The sequence below is a fragment of the Eretmochelys imbricata genome, chromosome 1, assembly GCF_965152235.1.
Source record: "Eretmochelys imbricata isolate rEreImb1 chromosome 1, rEreImb1.hap1, whole genome shotgun sequence".
NCBI classification, from domain to species: Eukaryota; Metazoa; Chordata; order Testudines; family Cheloniidae; genus Eretmochelys; species Eretmochelys imbricata.
In genome coordinates this window covers 209,613,223-209,633,736 of record NC_135572.1, presented here as the reverse complement: position 1 = coordinate 209,633,736, position 20,514 = coordinate 209,613,223, and the positions used below count along the sequence as shown (strand labels likewise).

The following is a 20,514-nucleotide window of genomic DNA, read 5'->3' as shown; positions in this document are numbered from 1 at the left end:
TTGACTAATGCATATCATATCAGGAAATTTTTCATATATATTTTCAAAAATGGGGGCATAAAGTTAGAAGCTGAAGCCCATATTTAGGAACCTAAGAAAGGTATCTAAAGTTGGATCCTAAACAAGGAAACAAAAATATTAGACACCACTTTGAAAAGGTGGACTACTGTCCCTCCTTGTTATAAGAGCATTTACAGTCAGGTTGCTCCCACCAGTTTTATATGGATATAATTTGATGATGGTAGGTGGAGTGTGGCGTGTGTGTGTGGGTATCCATCCACTGCTGGGAAAGATAATAATGGAGCCTTTACTCTTTTCCCAAAAGTCTCAGATAAAGTTAAGAGAAAGGGAAGGGCTGAGTGTACTTCAGAAGGGACTCTACTCAAATAAAAATATCTGTGTTGCAGAGAGGGAGAGGTGGCTGTAGATTATAAAGTAACTGTGATAACCAATCAGCCCATCCACCACAAACAAATGAAGAGTTTCATATTCTTTATTCATTCCAACTTTTCATCACATAGATTTCACATTTCAATGCTTTGTTGTTGTCCATTACTGCAATTCCTCCAGCTCACCTGTGGGCTCATGGGCCGGCTTGTCTTGCCATGCTTCTGTTTCTCTCAGGCTTAGACAGCCTTGTGTTTCAGGTACGCCCTCCTTTGTGGAATCAGTGAGGCAATCCACTGGCTGGTGCGCTGCTTGGCCTCTTTCCATTTGTAGCGGGGCATGTAGCCAAAATCCCGCCATGCCTTCCTGTAGGAGAACGTGAACTGCGTGTTCAGCAAGATCACAAGGTGACGGTTGGTGGAGGGGATGTATTTGACAAAGGGCCTAAGTAGGAAGCTCACAACTTCTAGCAGAAGCGCAAAGTAGTACAGCATCATCAGCGGCATGGGTGGGTGGGGCTCAATCCCAAACCCCAGCTCCTTGGTCAGCTCATAATTTAGGTCGGCATAGCTCATGTGAGGAGTGTCATCAGAGATGTAGTAGAAGTGCCCTTTGACATGCTTGGCTCTTTCCGGGTTCCTCAAGGCTTTTGCCACCTGGATGTGAGCCCATGCAATGTTTCCCACATATACAGGATTCACCAGAGCGTCTTTCCTAGAAATCCGCAGGTAGACATTTTTATTCAAGAGGCTTTTATCCAGGTGAGTCTGGAGAAACCGGCATCCTTCTCCAAAGATGTACATGGACCTCAAGGCACACGTCAGGAAGATGCCACCATCCTTCAGTGCCTGACCATTTGCCTTCAGAACAGACGTCTCTGCCAGTCTCTTACTCTGGGCATAAGGAAATCCTGATGTGCTCTGGTAGGCTGTATCTTCATCCCCATTGCAGATGGGGTCCCCTCTGCAGTTTGGGCCTATGACTTCTATGGTACTGGTGTAGATGAAGTGCTGGACATTACTGCGGACACAGGCATCCAGCAGTAGCTGGGTACCTTGAAAAGAGGAACATGTTAGTAAAGCAGTAGATAACTGGGTTGCCTGATGGCCAGAGGCCGCTCAAGACAATCTGCTGCTGTACTCAAAATAGCCTACCCACTTGACTACCTGGCGTTGCAGACCACTCTGCGGGGGTGGTGGTGAATTGCAGAGCACTCTGCCTGCCCTGTGTAGACCCTGCTGGCTTGTCTACACTTACATTTTATAGCGCTGTAATTTGCTGGCTCAGGGGGGTGAAAAATCACCCCCCTGAGCGCAGCAAGTCTGAGCACTTTAAAGTGCTAGTGTAGACAGGCTCCCGGTGCTGCTCGGAGCTAATCCCCTCCCGGAGGTGGAGTCCCGCGCGCCAGCACGCTTGCACTTCAAAGCGCTGCTAGTGCGTTACTGTAATGCTGCTTGAAACAGGAGTCCAGCAATGTGAACTAGGTACGTTTTAGCTCGTGCCAGCAAGGTCCACATGGGGCCGTGAGAGTGTTACACGTTAGACAGGGTTACCATAGGTCCCTATTTTCACGGACATGTCCGGCTTTGGGGGTATTCAATAGCCCTCGGGGAGGAATTTGTAAAACTCTCAAAAGGTCCGGGATTTCCCTCCCAACGCAGAGCGTGGCGCGGCTGACAGGGCGGCCCGGCCGGCTTGAGCCGCTCGCATCGGGGCCTCCAGCAGCCAGAGCCCCGCCCCCGCTCCCCCCGTCTCCTCCCCTGCAGCCTCCGCACGGCCGGACTGCGCGCTCCGCGGGGCAGCGCAGCAGCGTGTCTGGCTCCGCGTGGAGGCAGACGCGCTGGTCTGAGCGGCACGGTAAGGGGGCTGGGGGGTTGGAGAAGGGGCATGGGGTCCTGGGGGGGGGCAGTCAAGAGACAGGGAGCGGGGGGGGCGTTGGATGGTTGGGGGGGCTGTCAGGGGGCGGGGGTGTGGAGAGGGTTCGGAGCAGTCAGGGGGCAGGGAGAGGAGGGGGGGTTGGATGGGGCGGAGGTTCGGGGGGCAGTCGGGGGACAGGTAGGGGGTGGGGTGCTAGGGGGGCAGTTAGGGTGGGGGATCTGAGGAGGGGGCAGTCGGGGACAAGGAGAAGGGAGGCTTAGATAGGGGTAGAGTCCCGGGGAGTGGTTAGGGGCATGGGTCCCAGGAGAGGGAGATCGGGGACAAGGAGCAGGGAGGGTTGGATGGGTTGGGGGTTCGGGGAGGGGGAGTCAGGGGGCAGGAAGTGGGAGGGAGTGGATGGGGCGGGGCTACCCCCTGGAGTGTCCTCTTTTTTTAATGTTAATATATGGTATCCCTAAGGTTAGAGCGCTTTGCCATTCACACCCCAGTAGACCAATCTGGAGCACTGTGCAAACAGGCCCCAAAATGGCTTTGTCCAGCAATCTTCTGCCTTAGGCCGCTGCCTAGTTTGCTTGCAGCTAGAGTGATCCCTGCTGATGGAGCTTCAGGTTTAGTGCTCCCCAACCAGGACTTATTGCTTATTAGCTTGAAATAGCATCTCTTGAAACAGCTGTCCAAGCTCCCCCTGAAACTATGAGTTCTTTACTCTGGAAGCTGACAGTAATCCTCTCTTGAATTAGGTGGTAGGTTCAACCAAACTGAATATTTTAGTTTTTTGGGTTTGTTTTTTTTCCCAGTTGGGAAGAGGGAGTCAACTCAGCTGTTTGAGTTATACAGGGATGAAACATATACATGCTCTTTAATCAAACACCTACTTGTTTTTGGTTTGGTCTGTGTAGTGTCTAGGCTGTGCACTGAGGGTTATATTTTGCTCTCACTTATACTAGTGTAAACTCAAAGTACTCAAACTCATTGACTTCAAATTTACACAGTTGAGACAGGGATCTTTAAGACACAGCCTCATTCATTATGCACCATCCTGCCTGTGTACTGAGGCCCCAGTGTTACAGTCTATCCATCCTGAGACAGAAGCATGTGCTTAAGTGCTTTGCGAAATGAGTTTAGAATTCTTTGTTTAAACTGCAGCCTGAGGGCTTGATACAAAATCAGCTGTATTCAGTGGTAATCTTTCCATTGACTTCAATCAGCTTTGGATCAGGCCTTGAATAAAGTAGGACACTGTAAAGATAATGTATATAATCATGTAATCAAAGACTATATTATAATGTACAAGGAGCAGAGCGCATCCGTCACTTTGGCATTTCCTGACTGTTGCTTTTCACTTTGGAATTTTGACGCTGTCTTTACCATAGCTTTCGCTATGGAATATAAGTATTTTTTAAATGCACAATCACATTATTTTTCAAATTAAATGCTGTTATAATGCATACACCAAAGGCTGCATGCTAAACTTCGTCTCCTAAGCACAGCAAAACAGACAAAATTAAATAAACAAGAAATTCCCGACATGACTTCAGAAATCAAAGATCTGAGTGTTAAATTAATCATAGTTAGAAATAAAGGAGGGAAATGTCCATGCAAGACTATTCAGTCTGTTAGTGGAAAAGGCAAAGCCAGCAAAATGCAGAACGAGTTAATATTGCCAAAGGGACTAAGGGGAATAAAAAAGGCTTTTGTAGTTTTATCAAAGGAAAAAGAAACACTAGTGAAATATTTAGATTTGTTTAATAATGAGAAGTGAAGTGGAAGGAATTATTGACTTTAACATGACTGGCATAGTGAATTCCTTCAGTCTTTAACAAGAAAAATAAAGAAAAGATGTTTGAACAGCTAGGAAGTAATGAAGATCTTGTTTTAAAAAAAACCACTTTTGTTATGCAGCCAAGAATAAAATAGTTACAAAAATTGAATTCATATAAGTCAGTATGTCTAGCTGATATGCAATACAGGGTTTTAGGAAAGTTCTTAATTAGCTTTCCATACCAGTGAAAATTTTTTTTTAAAGTAATGAAAAACTAGTGAGGTACAAAAATGGCGGGGGAGGGGGAGATCTTCAAAAGTAGCATCTGTTCAGTATAACTCTGACCCCAATAAATTTAAATGCATACAAAATTGTATTAAGGATGTGGATTTAAAATAGAATATTGTGGACATACAAAAGTTCAGGTACTCACAACAATGTTAATTTGCTCATATTTCATGTAGTGTATATTTATTTAATGGCCCAGTGCTGTAAATTCCTACTCACATAAGTATTATTTACTTACATGAGTAGTCCCATTGACTCGAGAGGAAATTTTACCTGAGTCAGGACTGAATAAGGGCCTGAACAAACTAACAAAACCCACCAAACAAAACTTAGCGGGACCACTGATAACTTGTATGTGATTGTGTGGCAGAGAAAGCCATGGTTTAGGTTGCTCTCAGCTTAACATCTCCCTTTCATGACTCTTAGGGGTCTGAATTCTCAGACCTAATGTTTCACCCTTCATTGCATTTAATTTTTACAAAGTCTCCTAAGAGCTTTGAAATGAGCTTTCCATGAGGTGGATGAGGTCACTGAGGGAAGTGCAAACTCTTGATGGTATTGGGCCAAATCCCAAAGTCCTTCGTTGGGGTCAGATGCAGAGGTAGCTATGATGGAGGAAAACACCATGAGGGCTCCTCCCAGATAATTCAATTGGAGGGGAGGTTGAGAGAGGCAGGGTTCCCTCTCACACCGTGCATCTCCACGGAATAAGCTGGAGGCCTCGACTCCAAATGCTGTGGATCCTGTGCAGGAGGGCAGGCCTTTATCCTCACAATTTGGATCATGACTTGATAATTTAAACAGAAGAATTCTTTAACAACATGAGTGAATCAGAATTGGAGCTTGATCAGTGTCCACGGTCAGACTCTTGTAAGTGTCACTGCCTATGTGTGCTTGACACATACCTTTGTTAGACTAGGTCAGTTATCAAGCAGAAACAAAAGGTTCATCCTGAGGGCATCCTGTATGTAGCTGGGTGCTGGGACAGCCACAAGGCAGCGGAGCACTCGTGAGCTAGTGTTCTCAGGTGGTGCCCGAGGGGGACTTCAGTACTTTCTGCACACTGGGAGGTGTGTTTTGGGTTTCTGTGGTGCTCTCTGCTCCTGGCTTTCCCTCTGATGTTGAGGCCTAGGAGCAGGATCACTAGGCTGTTCGGTGCTCTCTGACAGGTAATTCTACTAAACACATTCCATTCAGCTTTAGTTTTTAGTTTCTAGCTGTAGTAAGCACCTTGTAGAGATACTTGTTGTTTAGAGGGACTTTTGAGGTTGTTTTATAAATGTGCAAAGAATTTTCAAAATTCTGTCTCTGCCTAGTACCCTCCTGCCTAAAGGAAGGGGTTGGGCATACTCAGCTCCACCTCCCCAGCCTCTCTCCTGTTGTTATAACCTTTAACAAATTTGGTTTTCATAGGATTTAATGCAATGTATTCTGCTGTGAAAAAATAATTTGCAGTGTAAGAGAAAATAGGGGAGAGTTATAAATACCCTTTCTAAGCCATTATTAGTGTGTATGTGTATATATTGTGCACCACCCATAGATGTTTTTTCCCTAAGGTTCCCAGATTTCTCCCTGGCCCCTCCCACCAGGAGCCTGGCCAGCTGCCTTCTCTGCTGAAATTTGTGGGCACTTTCAATTCACACTTCCTACTGAACAGATAGAATTAAAGGTGCTGGCTGCTGAGCTCATGGGTGACAGAAGCAGATTCAGACTGCCAGTTGCCTCTCTCCCTTTCCCTCCTTCTTTCCCACAATTTCCGTTCTCTTCCTTCTCTTCTTTCCCACATTGAACTATAACCAGTGATGAGCTGCCAAAATCTTAACAATGGGTTCCCTCCTCACTCCACGAGGGGGTCGTTACCCACCCGCAACCCCCGGGACTCCTGCCCCATCCAACCCCCCACGCATTCCTTGACACACCCCCCCCGGACCCCTCCTCCATCCACCCTGCTCCCCTGTCCCCTGACTGCCCCCAGAACCAGGCAGGAGGGTCTCATGGGCCACCGTAGTCGGTGCCCACCCCACCCCTAAGAGCCAGAGACACCTGCCGGGGGGCGAGGTGGGGAGTCCCGGAGGTGCTTATCTGGGGCAGCTCCCAGGAAGCATCCGGCAGATCCCTCTGGCTCCTAGGGGCGGGGGAGCGTAGCTGGGGGGGAGCAGGGGGAGCGGCCGCTCCCCCCACTGATCACATCAAAAGTGGCACCTTAGGCGCCGATTCCCTGGGTGCTCCGGGGCTGGAGCATCCACGGGAAAAATTTTGTGGGTGCAGAGCACTCACCGGCAGCTCCCCGCCCAGCCCCAGCTCACCTCAGCTCCGCCTCCTCCCCTGAACGCACTGCCCCACTCTGCTTCTCCGCCCCCCGGCTTCCTGTGAATCAGCTGTTCAGCGGGAAGCCGGGGAGGGCTGAGAAGCAGGCGGCAGCTTCACACCCAGGCCAAGGGTGGCGGAGGTGAGCTGGGGCAGGGAGCGGTTCCCCTATGCGCCCCCCCCCCCCCAGCTTACCTGCTGCGGCGCGGGCGACCCTCCTCGCACACCCCCTCCCCCCCCCCCCCGCCCCAGCTCAATTCCACCTCCCTGGGCCTGAGCGGGAAGCCGCGGCCTGCTTCTCAGCCTGCCCCAGCTTCCCGCGCGAACAGCTGATTCGCGGGAAGCCTTGGGGGGTGGAGAAGCAGAGCAGGGCGGCGCGTTCAGGGGAGGAGGCGGAGCAGAGGTGAGCTGGGGCCGGGGGTGCGGCAGGAAGCTGCCGGTGGGTGCTCTGCACCCACCAAATTTTCCCCTTGGGTGCTCCAGGGCTGGAGCACCCATGGAGTCGGCGCCTAAGGTACCACTTTTGGCCGGTTAAATTTAGAAGCTCTTTTAGAACCGGTTGTCTCTCGCGGAGCAACCAGTTCTAAAAGGGCTTCTAAATTTAACAACCGGTTCTAGTGCAAACCGGCTCCAGCTCACCACTGACTATAACTGAAATGTAACCCCAGCTGCCTCCGATGAAGCTTGTTGTCACAGATCCAGCTGAGTGCTCCCTTCAGGCCATCCACCAGACTGCTGTGAAGGGAATCCAAACTTTTTTATCCCTGGAGTCCCCGCACAGCAGTCCTAGTGAGGCCACGGAGCAGCACTTGCTACATTCTGTTACGCCTGGCTACAGGGAGAAGCAGTAATGTTAATCTGAACAATGATGGGCGACAATATCCAAACAAGGGATTCCCACAAATATGTTTCCGTGTGTCTGTGAGAAGCTCTGTGTCCCAGGTCCATGCCTGCTGCTGTGAGGCACGAAGGACTGGGAAGTATAGTCATTTAAATAAAAACGCTTTCTCAGCCGAGGCAGGGGGATGGCAGAACAGGGCAGACCAACTAGTTTTGAGTGATGCAGCTCTAGGGATCCACTGAGTACTGGGGGAGTAGAGCGCAGGGCTCAAAGCATAACTTCAAGTGGGGATAATGATCTGGGGTGAGGGGGGGTCTCCTTTTCTTGGGAAATGTATTCAAATTCCCTGACATTTGATGCAACCTGGAGCATTTCAGCAGGACAATATTTGCTTTTCAGCACTATTTGAATGATATAGGGACAGATGATGGCAGGGCTGGTTTAGGAGGCTCTGGGAAGGGGGACTCTATCGCTGACAGGGAAATCACTTAAACCCTCCCTTCAGTTTGATGATGGAATTTTAACAATGAGCTTCTGGGAGGACCTAGGAGCCCCTCCTGCCTTTGAGGTTCAATTGCAGGGGAAAAGGCAGAGGGAAGGACTAGGGTGAAGAGAGTGGAAAAGGAAAGGAGAAGCACAGACCTGGGAGAGTCCCAGGGTGAGGTGGTTATCGGAGATGAGGGTAATTGTATATAAAACCTGTAGTACTTTAATACATAAACAGGCAAATCTTTGCAGCCATGGAGGAGAAGGGGAATAGGTGCTGGCAGTGGGGCTGTGGAAGGACAGGAAATTAAAAATACCTTTCTGTGCATTTTTCAGCCAGTTAACATGGCGGGCATGGGGATTCGCCTCCTTTTGCTGATGTGTGTGGGTACTGAAAAGGCCCAGTCAGAACAAGGCTAACACGCCCAAAGCCAAACTACTGTTGCTGTAGGGAATAATTTTGCACTGCACCTTGGTGGGGAGGGAGATGTATGACAGAAGATAGGAATTAAACGGTGTCTCCTCTCCCTGAAGTCCCTAAATTCTAGTCTTGGGGCCTGATTCTGCATTGCCCTGCATCTTTCCACTGCTGCAAAGTAGGTGCACAATGCTACCCAATCACCCCAGCAAAGTTTTACACACACTTTGGGTGGGTGTAAATGACTGCACAAGGTGCATCAGGGCAACCCTGTGAATCAGGTGCTCAGTCATGAAAACTGTGTCCTTCTGGAGGCAGATGATGGTCATTGCTATAGCTCAAGGCTTAAAACAATAAAGGAAATACACTCTGCTCACCTGTTACATTGACTTCCCAGAGCAGCTGCTTCTCTACAAGGCCCAAGGTGTCAATGATGGATGCTGTATGGATGACAAGGGAGACACCCTCGCAGGCGCTGTTCAAGAATGTAGCATCCCGGATGTCCCCTTCCAAGATCTTCACCACAGTCTGACCCTTGAAATCTGCAAGAGCAACATGAAACAAAGAGAGGCCTTCATCGGCATGTCAAAGAAGTGTAATAAAGGGAGTGGTGAGGCGCCAAGCCAAGAGAAATACTTGTGCTGATTTCATGGTTGCAGTTGTGGAACACTGACTGCTTGGGCTGAGGGATATTATGGGGGCAGGCAAACTATATGGCCTTTTCCCACTGATTATATTCTTTTAAGCTCTAGTTACAGTTTCATATAAGTCTTATATTTGCTAATTTCTGGAATGTGTTTGGAGCAAACATACAACCAGGTCCTTTTTTTAAAAAAAAAAAAAAAAAAGAGAAACATTGTTCAGTGCCAGCAAGTCCCAGAAAACTGCCTAGAGCAGGGCTACAAATCTCTTTTTACATGCACACTGTGTAGTACATATATTGATAAGTGTGATGCTTTGCTACTCATGAAAGTAGGATTTTCCCTTAAAGATGCCTGGCAGCATCCCTCCAGTCATGAGACGCACGCACTGCGGATGCACACAATTCCTGTCCAATAAACCTCCTTGTTCTTCCAGCCCTACTCCCACAGCTCTTCCAATGCAGTTCTCACATGTCTTTTTGAGGCCCGTCAGTCCTGAACTCTTTGCTACTCCAGGGCTGGACCCCAGTCTCAGCTTTCATAAAGCACTGCAGTTTTAATCTGCAGAACCTCCTGCTATTCCAGTGATGGCTCTAGACTCTACTCTCTTGATACATCTCGTCCTGACTTGCCATACTGCCTGCTTTTTCGGGCCTGGGCTCCACACACGCATCTGCTAATGTACCTCAATCCTGACCTGCAGCAAACCTGTTGTTCTAGAGCTGGGCTGTCTTCATCTCAGCCCTGACTTGCAGTACCTCTACAAATCCTGTCCTAGGTCATACATCGCTCCCAAGTTCTGCTACGCCCCAATGTCCGTCACCAAGTACAGTAATTTTTTCAGGTGTCCATCACGCAACATAGTGGTGCCAACCCTTGTCTTCTAGTCTCTTATGCTGTGACAGCTACAGTATTATGATGTCAACCAATGGCCATTGCAGGCAAGGACCCCCTAACCCCAGTTTATTTCACTTACAGCCTGAACCACAATTGAAATCCAGGGGTGAAATCCTGGAGTTTAACGACTGACTTCATTACAGCCAGGATATCACCCCAGATTTTTAATGATGAAAGGCTAATATCATAGATCATAGAATCATAGAATATCAGGGTTGGAAGGGACCTCAGGAGGTCATCTAGTCCAACCCCCCTGCTCAAAGCAGGGCCAATCCCCAATTTTTGCCCCAGATCCCTAAATGCCCCCCTCAAGGATTGAACTCACAACCCTGGGTTTAGCAGGCCAATGCTCAAACCACTGAGCTATCCAATATATACACTTATTGTGCGTTGCCACTGAATACAAAGAGCTTTTAAGAAGTTTTCTCTGTGGGTATCCCACTGCCGATTTAATATGACAGTAATGAACTTTTATTAATTAAAAAAACTATTTTAATGTCTCTTTTCCATAGATGCAAAAGCCAGAAGGGACCATTGTGATCATCTAATCTGACCCTCCTGTATATATCAAAGGTCACCAATACCACCCAGCCCCCCATACTAAACCCAGTTTTTTATTATTCAGGAGGTCAGACTAGATGATCACAATGGTCCCAAATTAGGCCAAAGTATTACAATTCTCAGGAGACTAACCTATTCATAGATTCTGAGGTCAGAAGGTATCTTTGTGATCATCTAGTCTGACCTCCTGAATAATAAAAAACTTCTACAAAATAATTCCTAGAGCAGAGCTTTTAGAAAAAACATCCAGTCTTGATTAAAAAATTGTCAGTAATGGAGAATCCACCACAACCCTGGGAAAATTGTTCCAATGGTTAATTTACATTTATTGTTTAAAATGTATACTTTATTCCTAGTCTGAATTTGTCTAGCTTCAATTTAAGAACATAAAAACGGCCATACTGGGTCAGATCAAAGGTTCATCTAGCCATGTGTCCTGTCTTCTGACAGTGGCCAATGCCAGGTGCCCCCGAGGGAATGAACAGGTAATCATCAAGTGATCCATTCACTGTTGCTCATTCCCAGCTTCTGGCAAACAGAGGTTGGGGACACCATCCCTGCCCACCATGGCTAATAGCCATTGATGGACCTATCCTCCATGAATTTATTTAGTTCTTTTTTGAACTCTGTTATAGTCTTGGCCTTCACAACGTTAGAGACAAAGAGTTCCACCGGTTGCCTGTGCACTGTGTGAAGAAATGCTTCCTTTCGTTCGTTTTAAACCTGCTGCCTATTAATTTCATTTGGTGACCCCTAGTTCTTGTGTTATGAGAAGGAGTAAATAACACTTCCTTATTTACTTTCTCCATACCAGTCATGATTTTATAGACCTCAATCATATCCCCCACTTAGTCATTTTTTTTCCAAGCTGAAAAGTTCCAGTCTTATTAATCTCACCTCATACGGAAGCCGTTCCAGTACCCCTAATCATTTTTGTTGCCCAGCCATTTGATCCTGTTGTACCTTTCTCTGCTAGATTGAAGAGTCCATTATTAAATATTCATTCCCCATTCAGGTACTTATAAAAAGTGATCAAGTCACCCCTTATCCCTCTCTTTATTAAACTAAATAGATTCAGCTTCTTGAGTCTATTACTATAAGGCATGTTTCCAATCCTTTAATCATTCTGTTGGCACTTCTCTGAACCCTCTCCAATTTATCAACATCTTTGAACTGTAGACACCAGAACTGGACACAGCATTCCAGCACTGTCACATAAATGCCAAATACAGAAATAACATTTTAACCTCAACTCCAGATTCCCATTTATGCATTTCTGGATCACATTAGTTCTTTTGGACAGAGCGTCACATTGGGAGCTCATGTTCAGCTGATTATCCACCAAAATCTTTTTCAGAGTCACTGATTCCCAGGATACAGTCCCCCCATCCTGTAAGTACGGCCTACATTCTTTGTTCCTAGGTATATACATTTACATTTAGCCATATTAAAACACATATTTTTGCTTGCACCCAGTATACCAAATAATCCAAATCACTCTGTATCAATGACCTGTCCTCTTCATTATTTACCACTCCCCCAATTTTTGTTTCATCTGCAAAGATTATCCGTGTGATTTTATGTTTTTTTCCAGGTCATGGATAAAGATGTTAAATAGCACAGGACCAAGGCCTGAGCCCTTCAGGACCACACTGGAAACACACCCACTTGATGACAATTCCCTGTTTACAATTACATTTTGAGACCGATCAGTTAGCCAGCACTCATCCATTCAGTGTGCTTGTTGGTTTTATATCGTTCTAGTATTTTAATTAAAATGTTGTGCAGTGCAGAAGTCTAAGTCTATTGCACCAACACTGTTACCGTTAGCAACCAAACTTTCAATCTCATCAAAAAAAGATACTGCATCAGTTTGACTGGGTCTGTTTTCCATCAATCTTTGTTAATTTGCATTAATTATATTACCCTCCTTTAATTTGTTATTAATAGAGTCCCATATCAGCTTCTCCATAATATTGCCTAGGATTGACATCAAACTGACAACTCTATATTTAGCCGGTCATCCCTTTTACCCTTTTTAAAAATAGGCACAACATTTGCTTTTTTCCGTTCGTCTGAAACTTCTCCAATGCTACAGGACTTACTGAAAATCAGCATTCAGCCAGCTCTTTTAAAACTCTTGGAGGCCAGTTATCTGGACCTCCTGATTTAAAAATGTCTAACCTTTGTAACTACCACTTAACATCCTCCAGAAATACCAGTGGAATGGAAAGAGTGCTATCATCTCCATGTGATTAGACTATATCCCACCCTCATCACTCCCTTTGTGGGGGAAGGATAGCTCAGTGGTTTGAGCATTGGCCTGCTAAACCCAGGGTTGTGAGTTCAATCCTTGAGGGGGCCATTTAGGGATCTGGGGCAAAAATTGGGGATTGGTCCTGCTTTGAGCAGGGGGTTGGACTAGATGATCTCCTGAGGTCCCCTCCAACCCTGATATTCTATGATTCTATGATATCATCTATATTTCCAAGTACAGAACAGAAATATTTATTGAGCATACCTGCTTTTTCTGCATTATTATTGATAATTCTACCATTTCCATCTAATAACGGACCAGTACCACTGGCAGGATTCTTTTTGTTCCTAATATATTTTAAAAATTATTTTTTATTGTCCTTAACTCTGCTGGCCATAGATTTTGCTTTCTGTTCTTTTGCTTCTCTTATCAATTTTCTACTATTCCTAACTCCTGATTTCTGTTCACTACTATCAACTTCCCCTTTCTTCCATTTGTTTTTATATATTTCCTCACATAGTCTTTCTGACCTGACTGCTGGTTTATGAAGTGATACGAAGATCTAAGCCTTAATCTAAAAACAGTGCCACATATCTGGTGACTGATACATTCTCTCTCATACTCATTCATTTTATAGCTCACATTATTACCTACTTACATTGTAAACTAAACTGGTTTTCTACTTGTGTATATGCAAAATGTTTGATTACATATGTGGGCCCACTCTTGACAGACAAAGACACCTGTGAATATTCTGGAAATATGCAGTCACTGGGCTTGTTCTAACATCTACTAACTAGGATTATCACCTGAAAAATCCAGTTGGTGTAGAATCCATGTGTACAGTACCTAGTACAGGGGTGGGCAAAATTTTTGGCCCGAGGGCCACATTGGGGTTGCAAAATGGTATAGAGGGCTGGGTAGGGAAGGCTGTGCCTCCCCAAATAGCCTTATCCCCGCCCCCTATCCACCCCCTGACTGCGCCCCTCAGAACCCTGACCCATCCAACCCCCTCCCCCCCCCGCTCCTTGTCCTCCAACCGCCTCCTCCCAGGACTCCCCATCCCTAACTGCCCCTCCAGGACCCCACCCCCTATCCAACCCCCCCTGCTCCCTGTCCCCCCCGAACTCCGGGACCTCACCCCCTATCCAACCCCTCTGCTCGCTGTCTCCTGACTGCCGCCCCCGAACCTCTGCCCCATCTAACTGCCCCCTGACTGCCCCCCAGGACCTCCTGCCCTCCCCCCATCCCCTTACCCTTGCCAGGCCACTCAGAGTAGCAGGAAAGGCTTATTTGAAAGCTTGGGAGGTGGGCGGGTGCAAACTGCACTGCCCATGTGGGGTCATGTCTGCAGGGGAGAGGGGACAGTGGGGGAGGGGCCAGGGGGCGAGACTCCTTAGCTGGGAGCTCAGGGGCCGGGCAGGATGGTCCGGCGGGCCATAGTTTGCCCACCCCTGAGCTAGCATAATGGAGTCCTGGTCCAAAGGTATACTGGGGAATTGCGGCTAAAATGTGGCACTATAGACCATGTCCTGTTCCACTGAAATCAATGGAAATTGCTTCATGAGTACAACATGGGCCAGAATCACATCTCATTTACATCAGCTTTACCCCCATTGAGTTCAGTGACTCACACATGAGTTATTCCTGATGTACATTGGTATGAGAGGGAAATTAAGCCCTGGAGGGAATGAGGAGAGCAATGAGGAGGGAGTATTAATGCTCGGGGGAGGTTATTACAAAGATGGATGACAGAGACAAAGAACAAATGACTTGTATGTGTCTGGTCTTCAACCACCTATTAGAAAAGCACGTGTGTCTTGGGGTTGGTGAAAGAGGCAGAAATTCGACCCAACCATTTCATTGTGGTACATTCTGTTGAACAACAAGCATACACACTCCTTGGCTGCATCTGTTCTAAGACAGCAGGCAGCCTGTGCAGATGTTTTGCGTGCATGACCCACACTTTGTTTGTGTCATCTGAGCTTTAAAGAAGGGTACTGCCTGTTGCTTGGCAGTCTGTGTTTGGGAATTTGATGGTTATTGTAATAAACTCTAAGCACTACTGCAAGCAGCATCTGCCTTACCAATTCAGTCATATTAGCTGCCCAAAACTATTTGTATCTATCTTCTACATATTGTTTAAAACACATGCAAACACTTAAAGTCAGTAGGACTTAGGCTTCTAAGGACTTAGGCATTTCTGAAAATTTACCCAATACGTTTTATTGTCGATCTTCCTTCAAATAGCTCCTAACTAGTGCTGAGTTATTGTGAGTGAGATGCCACAGTCAGGCATACTGTATCAATTCGTAGATAAATAGATGACTGATTAAAAGAATGTAGCTCAGGCATCCACTGCAAAAATAGTGAAACCACATCTTATTTTAATTTGTAAGGAATGAAATGATTTGTCACATCTTGACCTGATTTATTATTGGGAAGCTGAGCCATTTATATGTATGCATGTATGTACTCTATTGGTTCCAGATCAGCTATATTATTGTGAAGTCCTAGGGATATTGTGCATGTCTCTTGTTAGTGCAGCTACAAGGGCAAACAAATCTAATTGCAGCTCTACACTAATATTGGATTTAATAAGGCAGCTGCTATATTGAGATTTTCTGTAGTGGAATCTCCTAAACCTGTTTTCTTCAATAACAGCAATAATACACAACAATATGCGAATCTCCTTCTACTCTTCCCAATGGGGAATGGTGCTGAGTTAGTTGTCCATGTTTGGAACATCTGGCACTAGATGTCATGCTTAAATACTGGGCCTTATGTGAGCACAAATCTTTGTAAAGTGATAGCTACTGTGGTAGACGTGAAAGCTGCTGCTTTAAAATAATCAAGAATGCTCCTTGAAAGAAATTGAGCACTTAACAATATTTTGAATGTTTCAAGAAGCTTGCAGTGTAATTTTTTTTTTCAGACAACTGCAGGTTTTATTGAGGTTTCATAATTGTCACAAAAAATCTGAGTCAGCTTCCATGTTGAGAGTTCTTCTTGGCTTCTGTCTTAGCGAGCTGGGCAGTCTATTGTGCCACTGTTGATGGCATCCATGACATCGTGAGGATGTCTGCCATCAATATTGCAGCCAACAGACTGAACAGTTCCTAGAATCTCCTTAATATGTTGGGCAAATAAACTAGACCAGAGTACTACTGGGAAAGTTGGCAGTGGGATAGATACATTTCAGGGTGGAGCTCATGGCCTGCATTCTTCAATATGGCCTATTATCTTAGTCATTCTTAATAAGGTTTAAATGACAGGCTGCCACTCACAATATTTTTTTTGACGTGGAGAATCCTGGCCCCATTGCATGCTAGGACCTGACTCTTCCACAGCACACACCGTCATGCTAAGGATGAAGGAGTCAGCAATCTCCTCTATTTTATACAAGTTGAATGTGGTCCAGCAAGAAGCCTTGGATTAGGCAAAATGTGAATGTCCCAGTCCCTGACCTAAACAAATACAAAGCTAAGAGCTGTTAAATGCATGTCTTCATGCCCTGTTTTTCAAGGACATTCCGATTAAAAGAACTCATGAAATGAATGAGTCAGTGTTCTCTGCACATGTCTGTGTCAGTGCTGCCTGAAAGAAATCCAGAAATAAGTATGTGCAAAAGAATATAATGGCCCAGATCTTCCCATTCTAGTGTAAATCAGGAGTAACTCCCCTGAAGCCAGTGGAGTTACAGTGGGATATAATGGATGGATGTCAGTGAAAGGAATCAAGCCCAATGGTCTTGTAGTAACACTACATCTGGACCAGGAATCCCCGCATCAAGGACTGACTGTGGTAAGGGTACTGGCTCAAATTGTTTCACTTACTCCTGACAGAGATCACTGAAGCATAGTCACTAGACCTGCATTTACAGATACAGATATGGATCAAAGCTAATTATCTGGGTTTGGAAGAGGTGGGGGGTGTCATTCAGAGGTAGTCCCAAATATACTTGAACTCCTTGTGGTGCCACTCATTTTGACCCCTTCCCATTTGCAAGTCGCAAGAACCAGTGTGTCACTTGCTTTGGCAGTGGCCGCAGGGCAGATCTTAAAGGGTATGTCTACACTGCAATAAAACAGCTGCAGCTGGCCTGTGTCAGCTGACTGGCTTGCAGAGCTAGGGCTGCAGGTATAATTGCAGTGTAGATATCCTGGCTCAGAGTCCCAGAGCCTGGGCTCCAGCCCAACCCGGACATCTATACTGCAATTGTATAGCCCTGCAGCCCAAGCCCTGCAAGCCAGAGTCAGCTGACATGGGCCAAATGCAGCTGTTTTATTGCAGTATAGAAATACCCAAAGAGTGTGAGAGAGAAGGTGCACAGATCTGGCATGTGTTGGGGAAGGGGATGGGGGGAGAGTTTAAGGGGATAGTGGATGGAGCTGTCCTGTTAAATAGAAGGAGCAAAGAGACCTTTGTTGCGGCCGGTCAGGATTTCATTACACAGAAGGCGGCTCTGGTTCCTAAGGGGGCTAGATTATCCCCACAGAGCTCTGAGTTAGCAAAAAGAAGCTCATGCTCCACCTTGTACTACACTGTTACAGGAACAGTAAACAACACACAGTAGTGGGGGACCACTTGTGAGTGCAGGTTTTGCAGCATTGTCTGAACTGCCTTTAGACTAGAATAGCACAGGCTGCTGCCAGTGAAGTGTGAGATGCATTAACTGAGCTGTGGGGAACTGTAGTGGAGCGACTGCCCCACTCCAAGGTAAAAGGGATTAAGAGCAGCTGAGGGAGGCTGGTGAGGTAGCTGGCCTCAAGTGTGGCTGGCTTAATCAGGCCACAGCTGGCCTGGATAAGAGGACTGTGGGGCCAGGAGACAGAGGAGTCTCACTCTCACTCTGGAGTGGGAAGGGCTAGTGGCCTAGGAGCAGGGTACCTAAAGCAGAGCAGTGTTGGGGAAAAGGGCAAGAGGAGCTCCAGCCTGGCAACTCCCCAAGCTGAGGCCTTGGTTAAGGCCTAAAGAGGTATGGGGGCTTCAGAGGGGCAGCCTGGGAATAGGCAGAGGCAGCGGGTCCAACCCCCTTGCCAATGAAGAATGGCCATTACAGACTGCAGTCTGCCCCAGTGAAAGGGGGCTAGATGATGACTGGCAGTAGCCACTGAGGCAGGGTGGGTTTAGAGAGTTGGGGGTTCCCCTGGGAGGGGAGACCCAGTGGGTGGGGGTACTGCTGGGGCAGAACCCTGAGGTAAGGAGCATCGCGGTCTGGGAGGGACATGGGGCCTGAGGTAGATGAGCCACGGGCTGGCAGAGGGTGCTCCAAGGCTGGAAAAGAGCTAATTCCCAGGACGACCAGCAGGAGGTGCAGTGCTGGTGAGTGTCTATCTGCTACAGGGACCTTGGCCAATTCTTACTGGAACCTGCCATAGAATTTAATAGGGATGAAACCAACAAGCAGAGGTCTCTAAATAACTATTCTAAAACCCTGTGCAATTTAATAGAGAATTATATCCCTGTTGTAGAAGTCTATAAATTGATTTAAAATGCTATAGAAAGATTATTATTCTTTATCCAGTTGTACAGGGTGATTCTATAAAGACAGTGGCTGCCAAAAAGGATGGTGGGTAAGGCACTGGAGTGAGGGGCACATTTTCAAATGTGCCTAAGTGACTTAGAAGCCTAAGGCTCATTGCAAGTCAAAGGGATGTAAGCTCCTAAGTCATTTAGACACTTTAAAAAAATTGGTTCCTTGCTGTGCCATAGAGGTCCTGTGTGCCCTTGGACAAATCACTTAATCTTGGTGCTCCAGTTTCCCAGCTAGGGATAATAATCTATTTCTCTCACCCTTCTCTGTCTTGTTTAGTTAGACCGTAAACTTTTGGAGGCAGGCACTGTCTCTTACTATAGGTTATCTGAACACTGTCTACCACAGTGGGGCTGCAGTCTTGTAGGGCCCAGCAGCCCCTACCTGTAATAAAAATTAATAATAATTAAACTTATCCCAACATAGCTCAGTCAGTGTATCCCATTCTTGACTTGCAGAATCCCCCACTGTTCCAGTTTTGGAGGCTCCCCCTCCCTCTTGCTGCTCTGCCAATGCCCCTCAACCCTGACTTGCAGCACCCCTTACTATTCTGGGGCTGGGCTCTCTTCTTTTCAGTCCTGACCTACAGTGCCCCCAAATGAAAACTGATTCTTGGCTTCTCTTGCACTAATCAATGGTGAGGAATTTTGTAATGATTTTGCCCTGTGGGCATCAAACTAATGAAAATTAGGTGAGTGCCATCCAATTAATTGTAACACACTAATAAATAATCTTCGGTACTATGTAGAGGCCCCAAGAGTCACTAGTGAAGCTACTGTCATTTCATTTTAACACCCCTGATTTTTATGCCATGTTTATTTAGCTTTACTGGGGATGCAAATGAAACACAGTATGCTTGAGGTAAGTCAGTCCCAGATCTGCAAACCTATGAAAGGGGAAAACCTTCCAAGAGGTTCTATTTGAGACTGTATCTTAAGAATTCCCCCTCCAATCTCCCTGTCCTAACAATAGTCACTTACTTGTAAAATTCCTGCGTGCCTCGTCGCTAAAGGCTATGTCCAGGGTTCGGATCTCAGCCAGCTCCTTCTCCTCCTCCAGCAGTAAGTGGACAATTCTCTGGCCAAGAAATCCACTTGCTCCTGTCACCAGACAGCTCACCCCAGCCAAAGACATGGCACCTGATTGCTCCCTAGCTGCAAACCAGCCAACTCCAGACCCAGGAAAAGCAGCTCCTCTTCCTGACTGAGAAGAAAAAGACACAGCATCAACTTCAAGAAGCCCAGTGACAACACCAGAAAGGGATTCCAGTGGAAAAAACAACCCAGTTTCAGACACCAACCCTAACTCAACAACTTCATTAACCTGTCGATTAACTTCACTGATGCATTAATATTCAGAAGCTGCCTGCACGTTTTTTATGGCAAATCACTAAGCACTTACTAATTAGATATATATAAGATGAGGAAATTCACAAATCTGAAGAGGTTAACTGTTAAAAATGAATGTACATAATAAATAAACCTCACAGTTTTCTGTCTCTGGCCCTGCTTCTAACTTCCTAGAGTTCAGGAGGAAGGAACTAAAGAGTGGCTGGTATTTATGTACTGCACAGCTGGCACTCCCCTCCCTCCTCCTTTGCCTTGGATTAATGATGAGACAGATTTCCCCTGTTCCCACTCCTCATCGGTTTGGAGAACATCCTTGAAGTAACTGACTTCTGAATACCCATTTAAATGTAATCCTCTGTGCCTAGTCATTCTGGGACACAAATAAAATCCCCCTGTGATCATTTCTGTTGCAACCTGTGCCTGGTGCTGGAGCTCTGACCCTCTCCCACTAACTTAACCTATGGAAAGAGGGACCATGGGCCAAACTGTGAGTTTTGTTTCAGAGGTTTCTGCCTGTTGGGCTCATGCTTCTTTTGTTAGAGGGTGAGTGCTCTTGCCTCAAGGCCTGCCTTTTCTCCTAACCCAACAGCCACTGTGGCAGGAATGAAGAGCCCATCTGTACACAGCTCTAGCTGATCAATGATGAGACAGGATGCATTCTCCTTGCAGGGGCAGAATCAGTGTTCCCAGTGAGCCCTGCTATTCTACCATAATAGCCTGTGTCGTTGGGGGAGGGAGAGGCAGCTTGGTGCTCCCAGAGTTGTTGGAGGTCTGGAGAGTTGGGGGCAAGGAGCAGAGGAGTTACAGCTATGGAAACCCTTAAAGATAGGGTCTATATACTTAGGCATACACGTTCTCTTTTAAGTCCTCTATAAACTCATGTATTTCAGGCAGCCATGGACTTCC

General features: G+C 46.4%; 1 protein-coding gene across 1 annotated transcript; it reads right to left on the bottom strand.

The window, feature by feature from the left end:
- Positions 1–626: 626 nt before the first annotated feature.
- Positions 627–19,393, bottom strand: LOC144259172 (3 beta-hydroxysteroid dehydrogenase/Delta 5-->4-isomerase-like). Its single transcript, XM_077807352.1, has 3 exons — positions 19,240–19,393; positions 8,745–8,909; positions 627–1,441 (listed from the first exon to the last, which is right to left on the bottom strand). The coding sequence occupies exons 1-3, from the start codon at positions 19,391–19,393 to the stop codon at positions 627–629; spliced, it is 1,134 nt and encodes a 377-aa protein (XP_077663478.1).
- Positions 19,394–20,514: the final 1,121 nt, after the last annotated feature.

Coding starts and splice junctions, on each gene's coding strand:
- LOC144259172 (XM_077807352.1), bottom strand. CDS start 19,393: ATGTCTTTGGCTGGGGTGAGCTGTCTGGTGACAGGAGCAAGTGGATTT. Junction 8,910..19,239: donor GGCACGCAGGAATTTTACAA/GTAAGTGACTAT, acceptor TTGCTCTTGCAG/ATTTCAAGGGTCAGACTGTG. Junction 1,442..8,744: donor CTGGGAAGTCAATGTAACAG/GTGAGCAGAGTG, acceptor CCTCTTTTCAAG/GTACCCAGCTACTGCTGGAT.